Here is a 10654-nt window from a genome sequence, read left to right as displayed (position 1 = left end):
AACTTCACTCTTACCCACAAACACTACATTAGCTCTCTGAGCATCTACTGGAATGGACCAGTCACATACTTCATCAGCATATGTTGTCGTTAAAGCCTTAGATTAAGCAGTACCCGATGATTCTTTCTCAACAATCACATATTGTGGAGTGACTGAAATGGTTGTACTGAGAAAAGGATCATGATAACCAGGCTTGGGTGGTCTCGTACACGTTTTCTTAAAGTGACCAAGTTGATCACAATTGTAACACCTAACCTTCGACATGTCAAAACCAAACTTGGAATCGCGATTTAAACTCAAAGATCTTTGACCTGTTCTCTTCAAGTACTTCCTCGCACGCCTCACAATGCTACCCATACAGTTAAGAATATCCATTCTCTTAAGCTCATCCTCATCAATCTGATCATAGTCTTCGTTTTCAAGATGACTATTAAGCACTTGTCCACTGATCATATCGTTGTATGAGTTAAAAACGATAGCTGCCAAAGCCATATCTTCCTGAATAGACTCAATAGACCTTTTCTTGATATTATCAGTTTGAAACATAGGAGTCTGAGTCTGAGTCTGAGTCTGAGTTTGCTGAGTTGGAGAGGCCTCAATCATCTTAATTGTTGAGTTTTGTGATTTGGCATTAAAGTAGCCGGACTGAGACTGTGGTGCAGATATTTGAGAAGCATTTGCTGTTATGTAAGCTGTCTGCAATTGAGCATGACCTGAAGATGAGGCTAAAGATGAAGCATTTGCAGCTACAGTACCAAGTCTCTTCCTTTTGGCTTCAACCTGAATGTCTTTCTCCATCAACTTAGAAGTGAAAGCTGTCAACGTCAAAAATGTATCTGTTTTGAATTTTCTCAATCTCATAATCCCACTTTTCAGGAAGACCTAGTGTCAAAACTTTTACTGCCTTATCATCAGGCACCTCGATCCCATAATCTGCCATCTCAGCAACCAATAACCTGTATCTCTCTAAGGTTTGTCCTAGAGATTCTGATGGAAGGGCTGCAAACACCCTCCATTCATCCTTCAAAACTTTACCCTTTGTTGCCCTATACGTGGCTGTACCCTCTGTTGCAGATTGAAGAGCCAACCAAAGAGTATAGGAAGTCTTATTGCGGTTCTTAAACTATTGAAAGATCTCCTTAGACAATGCTTGGGTTAACTGAGCATAACATCTACACTCAAGATTATACTGTTCGCGCTCTGCATGATCAAACTGTTGAGTTTCTTTGGGTTCACCATCAGCTCCACACGGCCAAACATAAGGATTCTCAACACATTCCCAAAGCCTAGAATCCACACCATTCAGATAAATAACAAACCTAACTTTCCAGTCCAAAAAGACTTTAAGATTCTCAAGTCTAGGTACTTTATTTGTTGATCCAGCTTCACTTTCGTTCAGTAGCTGTTTTTGTAATCCATGTGCGATAACTAATGCACTGTATTCATTTGTTAATTGTTCGTTTGTGTCAGACATTTTAACTGATTAAGTGTTTAAATTAAAGATTAATTAAGATTCTGATTAAGGTCACACGGTCGATTGTCCTTGACACACGGTCGATTGTGTAAGACACACAGTCGATTGAGTAAGACACACAGTCGATTGAGTATGACACACGGTCGATGGTATGACTCACACGGTCGATTACAATATAAGCCTTGGGTATTACAAACTCACACGGTCGATCGTCTACTTCACACGGTCGATTGAACAACTCACACGGTCGAGTGAAAGACACACACGGCCGACTGACTTATGAAATCTAACACGGCTTAGGTAAAACACAATCGGTCGGTTGACAAAGTCAAACGGTCGATCTAGACACTCACTCGTCGGTTGTCAAGATACACTCGGCCGAGTGTGTTCTTGACAGATTCAGGTCGACTTTTAGGGTTTTCAAGAGAAAAATCGATTTTTCGATCGATTTTTGAGAGAACACCAGAAACCACAACGTAGGAAACACTAGTAAGAGCACAAGGAGTCGTTCGGTGTTAAATGTCAGTGTTAAATTTAACACTGGATTTAACACTGAGGCCAAAACAGGGGAAATGGTTCAGTGTTAAATCTCAGTGTTAAATCATTATTTAATTATTAAATTATAATTTTAATTATTTATTTTTAATGAATATATATTTTATTAAATACAAAATAAATACTATAAAACCATAAAATAAAAACTAAAATTCATTACATTAATTTAAAAACAATACAATAAAAAACTAAATTGAACTTATTGAAATAAAAAAAACAAACTACTAGATTATCCATCGTCTACTCCGATTCGTCGTCATTTGCACCCGATCCCGATTGTAAATCCCTACGAGCATCGCGTCGAATTTGCTCCTTAAGGTCAGAAATTAGTTCCATGTCGGCTTCGGTTGGAGCAATGTTTAAAATCCTTAAACGCAATTCAAGTTGCTTATCTTGATAATACTTCTTTTTAATATCGGCCGTTTTTTCAAAATTTTCCTTAACCGATGCACATAGAGACTCACGAGAAGAATGGGATGAAGGGTTGGACTCGGACGACTTTTTCCTCGATTTTCTTGGCTTTCCTTTTGGACGTTTCAATTGATCGGGACCATACATCCACGCATTCGGATTTTCTTCAACACTTGCACTTGCAACTTCTTCGTTCAAATTAATTACGGGCTCACCAACATCTTCAATAACTACGGGCTCACGTCGTTTGTTTCTCGTACCGATAACAACGGGATCGGGATTTAGCCACTTTGACTTGTCCTTCAAAAAATTCCACGCTTGATAACTAGAAAACTTCCTTCCCATGTTCTCGTCGATATATAGTTGATCACACCGCACACGAAAATCTAGGTCGTTATCCCCGCTTCGCCAATCATTTTTCAAACGACTAACAATCCCATTATACTTTTGACATTCTCCATTCATTTTCGTCCACTTAGACGACAACGCATCCTTAGATCGAGGAAATGGTGGATTTCGTCCGTTGTAGTCGTCCGTAACCAAATACCAAAATGACGCACCAACAAAAATATTATATATTAAAAATTATAATATATAATATATATAATTCATTTAGATATTTATAATTAAAATTTAATATATATAAATAAATTTAATATATATAATATATATATATATATATACATAACATAACAGTATGTATATGTGTATATTTTTAAATATAATATATATATTTATATATACATATTTAACTCACAAAAATATAAAATAAATATATACCAGTTTGGTCGTTTCCTTTGATTGAATCTTCGGATGTATGAACCCACGCTTTTGCCAAACGTAACTCATCTACTTCGGACCACGGGTTCATCACGACTCCGGTTCGTCTTGCCCTCGTTTTTTGGTCGGATCTTCATCAACCATTTTTTCTTTTCCTTTACCGCGAACATGTTGAGACGTTGGTGTTGTAGTTGGGACCACCTCGTCTTGAACCGATTGCGTGTTCGATTGGCTAATTTGTTGACTAGACTTCCAAGCCAAAAATTGTTCCATTTCTTCAGGACTCACCAACAGGGTTTGTGGGACTTGAGTTTGTGAAACTTGTGTTTGATTAGCGTAATTTTGAAACGCGTTTGGTTCGTTGTGAAAGGGTGTAAACGGATTCCATTGACTAGAGTATGGGTTCCTAGGATCGTTGAGATTATTTGGATGGTTTGGATGGTTTGCGGGATAGTTGGAACCACCACGGTTAGAAAAATTCGGATTAATTTGGTTGGAAAAGTTCGAATTTCCTTGATTGCTAGACATTTTTGTAGATTTATTTTTGGGAGTGTATAGAATTGTAGAGAAAAGAAGTGAAAGATGTGTGAAAAATGGATGAGAATTGGGGGGTATTTATAGAATATAAATTATATAAATAAAAAAAATAGGAATTCGACCTTTTCCCAACGGTCAAACCCCAAACGGCTCAATTTCTCAACGTTGCCCAGGTCACGGTGGCCACCGTTGCCCACCTTTAACGGTGGTTTAACGGTGGCGGGGAGTGGTTGCAACCACCGTCCCCACCGTTAAATTGCGATAACGCCGAAAAAATCAAGCGACTCCTGGTGCTCTAAACACACCAGAAGCACTTTTTGACAATAAAAACTCTAACCTTAACGTGGAAACACAGATTAATGACTAAAAACCCAAAAACACCAAAACACCAATTTTTGACCCAAAAATCGATTAAATCAAGCGAAACCAGAGACTCCAGCTCTGATACCACTTTGTAGACGAAATTTCTATGGATCTTAGGTCGCTTGAACACTTAACTATAGGCGGAATACAATAGAAAAGGGTTAAATCGAGATACGGATCGTTTTGGGATCGATTTGGTCAAACCTAACACAAAACCTAGATTAGATCGACCCTAGACGAAGTATTTCGGTGGTATTAGGTGTAGGGAATCGACAGAGACGAAACACAGTTGATTAGGGTAAATGGGACGAGTAACGTCACAATGGAAGGCAAAACTCGTTTATATAGTGTACACAGACACACTCGGTCGAGTGTCTGTGGACACTCGGTCGTCTGTCTATCACAGTCGGTCGAGTGTCTATACACACTCGGTCGACTGTACTGCAGATTAACATATTGATTATTTAATGAATTAAGTACGCACAATCACCACGGTAATCAATAGTCACGAATAGTCATTATTACATAACCGAATGTATTAAACGTAAACAATAAACTACGGCTGGGGATTCATGCACCAACAATCATTAACCTTTCCAAACCATCAATTATTTTAAGAGGTGTAGTATACAATAATAAATCTCACATGCCACTCACTTATTATTGGTTCATTGTAATTTTCTTATAAATTTCTTCTGCTTGCTAGAAAAAAAAAAGAAGATAATTGAAATGGCAGAGGGGGTCGTTACTTCAGTGGCTGACAAAGTAGTAGAGTCGTTGTTTGTTGTCGCCAAGAAGGAGATTGGTTACATGTGGAATTGCAAACAACTTGTTGAAAAGTTCAAAAGTGAAGTTCAAAACCTCAAAGATATGAAAGGGAGGATTCAACAAAAAATAGAATTAGCTAAAAATAAAGGAGATAATTTGGTGCATGGTGTGGAAGACTGGGTCAACAATGCTGAATTAGAAATATCGAAAGCCGAAGAATTTATTACAGAAGAAGCTAATGCAAAGAAGACATGCTTTGGAATTGGATTGTGTGGTAATTGGAGCACTCTTCATCGTTACGGTAAGAAGGCAGCACAGACTGATCCTCTAATGGAGCTCAAAGCACGAGGCACGATTTATGAAAGTTGTGTTTCTTTGGATGCTCCTGCACCTGGTATACTTGACTGCTACCAAAACAAGAATCTTGTTGATATTATGACCCATAATTCAGTTTTGGACAATATCATTAAGGCTTTGGAAGATGATAGCAAACAAGTTATCGGAGTCTATGGTGTAGGAGGTGTAGGAAAAACTACATTGGCCAAGGAAGTTGCTTTAATGGTAAAGAATATGTTTGCTGATGTTACATTTACAACTATCTCTAAACAATTTGATGTTGAAAAGATTAAAAAGGATACTGAAAATGCAAGCAAGCGAATTATGAACGGTGACAAGATTCTAATCATATTAGATGATGTGTGGGAGGAATTGAATTTAGATGAATTGTGCATTCCGTGTGGTATTCTACACATGAACTGCAAAATTTTATTGACATCTAGAAGCAAACATGTGTGTGAGAATATGAATGCTCAGAGTGTAATATGTGTGAACACTTTGCCACAAGAAGAGGCATGGATTCTTTTCAAACATGTTGTTGGTGACAAACTGGAGACCGACACCCATTTGACTTCAGTTGCAAGGGATGTCGCTAAAGAATGTGGTGGATTGCCACTGGTCATTAACGTGATTGGGAAAACGTTAAAAAACAAAGATATCAGTTCATGGAAGGCAACTTTAACTCAGTTACAGAAAAATGCTTTAAAAAACAAAGATGTCGACGCAACAATAGCAACGGTATATGATCGTTTGAAGCTAAGCTATGATTATCTTAAAAATGAAGCCCAATGGTGCTTCTTACAGTGTAGTTTGTTTCCAGAAGACTATGAGATCTTGGTGGAAGACTTGGTACTTTACAGGGTAGGTTTGGTAAAGTCTAAGGAGATTGAAAGCATAGAGGATGTGAGAAGCACTGTTCAAGATGCAGTGAATATCCTCAAGTCTTATGGTTTGTTGTTGGATGCAGATATGGAGGGTGATTATTCAGAATGCTACATCAGAATGCATGATGTTTGCCGTGATATGGCATTATTAATTGCAAATGAAGGTAGTACAAATCATTTTCTGGTGATGGCTGGGGAAGGTTTGACCAAATGGTTGCCAAGAAACAACCTCCAACAAAGTCACACGGCTATGTCATTGATGGACAATAGAATAAGTAAGCTTCCTGAAGATCATATTAGCTTCCCACATCTTGAAGCTGCCAATTTTCAGTGGAATCAACTGATTTCGATTTCTGAAGAATTTATTGAAGGATTAAAAAACGCCAGAGTTTTAGATTTGGCTTATAATGAGATCTCATCCCTCCCACAGTCATTAGCTAGGCTCTCACAACTTCGCATGCTCAATCTTGAGGGAAATAGATGTATATATGAAATTAGTATAATAGGTGAGTTGAAAGGCCTTGAGATTTTAATTCTCAATGATACTGGAATCGAAGAAGTTCCTGAATGTATTGGTCAATTGGTTAACTTAAGGCGGCTTGAAGTTGAACGTTGTGAAAGGCTATCTTATATACCACCGGATGTCATTTCAAAGCTCAGGAGGCTGGAAGAGTTACGCATTCGCTTCACGGTCCATTGCAAAGAAGTTCACGAGTGTGTTGCTGCGGTGAACTGTTTATCGAAGCTCACCTGTTTGGAGTTAAAAGTGCCAAGCCCCCATGACATTCCTGAAGGTTTTAATTTTGATAAACTCAAAGCATTTGCAATTAAAATCGGAAGGGCTGATAATCTGATTAGTTTTGACTACATTTGGACTTCACAACGTCATCTAGCTTTGAACATGGAGTATATTGTGCTTCCATTCTTTAAATGGATGAAAAAGCTAATTGAGATAAGTCGTCCTGATATAACTCTAAGTGACATTGAAAACTTGAATAACATCATACCGGACCTAGATCAAGAAGGTTTCAATAATGTAGAATATATTAATTTAAGGAGCTGTAAGAATGTTACATGTGTAGTGGATACATGTGATTGGGAAGGGAATGCAAATGAAAAGTTTTTAAGGGAAGTAAAAGACTTGAGGTTGGCAGGACTAGATAAGTTAGAGGTTCTATGGAAATGCCCAGATGAATTTATAAGTCTTACTAACCTAGTCTACCTTTACATTTTTGATTGTAATAAGTTAGTAAGACTATTTCCATTGAGTGTCGCAAAAGGGCTTGTCTCACTGAAGGAGGTTCGAATAGAATATTGTGAAAATCTAGAGGAGGTGATTTGGGGTGAAACTGAAACGGATGAACTAATTGTCTTCCCTTGCCTTACCACTATTCACTTAGATTCCTTAAATGAACTCAAAAGCTTCTACTCGTGCAGTTGTAGCATCAAATATCCATCATTAGTGAAAGTATCACCCGTTTATTGTCCTAATATGGAGATGTGGGGACATGGAAGCCATGAAACACCCAAGCTCAAGTTTGTGAATGATGTACCACTTGATGGACGTTATTCCATTAATGATGCCGTTGTCAAAGTCAGTATGGCACAAAAAGCTTATCAGGTAATAAAAATTCTCTAATCACTTAAACATAGTTATTTCGATTTAATTGGCCGATATCTATGGTATGTTCTGTTTTGAACAGGAACTTAAGAACAAGACGAGAAGATAATTACAGTTTCCAGAGTTAACAAAAAAGGTAAGTTGCCATTTAAATATCATGAATTTTCGGTTTCAATCATACTACTACAGTAGTATTTTTATATTTGGGTGTCGGAGATTGCGTAACAGAACTAATAGATAATATATTTCGTAATGTTTGAGTGAAAAAAGATACTGCTATGCTGATAACAGTTGACGGGCTAATTACTTATCTTCTCTCAAAAACACCCTTTTCTTACTTAGACTATGGTGTCAAGGTTAGATTGTTCAGTTTACTATGTAAAGATTGTAATTAATGGTTTTTATTTTGTTGTATTATAGTTACAGAAGTGTGACCAATCGATGATGTCATGGTAACGTTCCCATCAAATTTTCAAATGGAACTCTCTCTATGTGGACACTGATTTGGGATCGAGTTGGCACACATTATGTGAATCTTTTTAAATACTCTTGGTGCATATCTTTGGTTTGCAAGTACTTATAATACAATGTTATATGTATTTTCTTGAGTTTGAACTTCATTTCACTTTGTTTTACAGTATTATTTTCAAAAACGCATATCTGTTAATCCGTATTGTACTCTATTATGATATATTTGTGTCATTTGTCACTGTGTTTCACTTACATAAGCCAAATTAGAAATAGTAAAGTATGTATATATAGGTGATATTGTAGGGCCAGATCAAGCCTAATTCGGGTTATTGAATCTTGGTTTTACCAACAACAGGTTTACCTGAAAAAGCCGAAGCAGGATATGATTTTGCAATATCTTCACGATTTTTCTTTGATTTTGATGGGGGTGGAGTGAGAATCTTCTGGTTTATGTCGTTTAAAGTTACAGCTCCTTGCATACCACATGGTTTTACAAACGCGAATGGTAGGGCTACTGATGAAGCCAGTTTTGTTGGTGTTAAAATTGAAGACTTTTTCCCTAAACATTGCAAGATACGATTAACAAACAGTAACCGTGTTTTATTTTATATAACTGGCAATTAGTTATCATTGACAAGGAAAATATGAAACCTATAAATATGAGACAAACCTTTAAAGGTGATATTTCAACAAGTAGGAGGAGTAGGGAGCTCGTGAAAAGTACCACATCCATTTTCGGGTAGGGAATTGATTGGCATTTTTGCCACATTTATGAGCACTTTTACTTATGTATATAAAACAGGTCAAGTTGGTCAAGTTCAAACCATAAATTTAACTAAAATGAAAAGGCCCGAATGAGTCGAGCAAGAAAAAAGGTTAATGGGTAAGACCTTAACATTTTTATTACTAATATATTTTATATTTTATCTATAGATTTCATTGTTATAACATAGCTTTTTGATCATATACTATCCATTAATTTCTGCTATATAAATACCAAATAATTATAAATACAGAATAAGAATTATTTGTGGGTCGACACAAACCCAGCTCATTTCACCTGCAGTACCCGTTTTGACACGTGGTAGAAGTTACCCATTTTGGCCCGTAATTACGATCCATTTGCTTATAAACGGTAAAAAACAAAACTTGCAGGCTCATCAGGGTTTAACAGAGCAAGAGAAAAAGAAGCTATGTCGATTAATCGATTTCCAGAAACTTACACCAGAAGCCGGCGCACATGCTGCACAGAACGATCGACTTCCACTTCAATCAATAGTCCACGTTTTATACATAGAGCAGTTACGGCTTAAAAACGCCTTATACTGTTCCGAGCTCGGTGACAACCCAAAATTGCCGGTGCACCACCAGTCGTGGCGGATCAACAGTGGTGCTCTCAGAGCTGCCATGTCACCAAAAGATAATTATGCTTCGTTAAGAAGAGAAAACCGGGAGCTTAAACTTGAGTTGGCCCGATTAAGAATGAGATTGAATGATTTGGAGAAAGAACATGTGTGCATGAAGAGAAATATGGAAAAATCTAATTCAAGAAAATTTATGAGCTCGTTTTCGAAGAAAATTAGTAAAATAAATCTTTTTGGACATAGTTCTTCAAGAGGATCAACATCTCCTTCAAGAAATTCACAAAGAACAGATTCTAAGGTAACTGTGAGGACTGAATGAAGTAATTTGTTTAGTTTTTTTTTTTTTTTTTCCCTTTTCTTTTTGTATTTACAATTAATCAGTGAATTTATGATCATATATTCATATATAATTGTATCTTGTTACTTTTCTCTAAGTTTGTAAATACGATTTTTGCGACCTTTTGTTGTTAGTACATGGTAAAGGTGGCTAATTTGACCAATTAACATATAAATGGACTAAATTTGCTATTTTATCAACTAAATTAGTCATGTTATAGCTAAGTTAAGTTAGAATACCTAAAAAGAAAGCGGGTCGCGAAGATCAAACGGGTCAAAACTCAAAAGTCACTTTGAAGTATATACCAAAGCCTCTTGAGTCACTTGATTAAAAACGTACTTAAAAGTTACTCCGTACAGGAATAAAGTTTTTGTAATCATATCATATGATTAGTTTATAACACACCAACTATTTACTAACGAAATATAAGTAAGTGTTTGTGACTCGCCATGGCCCGAATTGTTGTGACTCTTTTTTGACCCATTACCCAACTGCCTGATCTAACAAAGACTAATTGACCTTGAACATTACAAACATGAAATTTCAGATCTTACAATGCAAAGAACCGTAGATTGTTGTGTTTTACTAATGTGATCTTACAGAACATGAATATCTATAGTTTCCTGCTGTGTTTTGCAGAAATGTAGTAACGAATATTAACAATGTTCATTTTTAATACTCAATCAATGTAGTAACGTCAAAACTCACTCTCACGTTGGGCAAAACACGAACACCACCCTCTTTCTTCATGCA

The 10654-nt window shown here is 36.7% G+C and overlaps 1 protein-coding gene across 1 annotated transcript; it reads left to right on the top strand.

Moving 5' to 3' along the window:
• Window positions 1-4849: 4849 nt before the first annotated feature.
• On the top strand, window positions 4850-7838 carry LOC139902465 (disease resistance protein At4g27190-like). The gene is made up of 2 exons (XM_071885088.1): window positions 4850-7729; window positions 7812-7838. The coding sequence occupies exons 1-2, from the start codon at window positions 4850-4852 to the stop codon at window positions 7836-7838; spliced, it is 2907 nt and encodes a 968-aa protein (XP_071741189.1).
• The last annotated feature ends 2816 nt before the right edge of the window (window positions 7839-10654 follow it).

The sequence above is a fragment of the Rutidosis leptorrhynchoides genome, chromosome 3 (assembly GCF_046630445.1).
Source record: "Rutidosis leptorrhynchoides isolate AG116_Rl617_1_P2 chromosome 3, CSIRO_AGI_Rlap_v1, whole genome shotgun sequence".
NCBI classification, from domain to species: domain Eukaryota; kingdom Viridiplantae; phylum Streptophyta; class Magnoliopsida; order Asterales; family Asteraceae; genus Rutidosis; species Rutidosis leptorrhynchoides.
The sequence above is the reverse complement of the archived record's forward strand: the minus strand, read 5'-3'. Positions and strand labels throughout refer to the sequence as shown.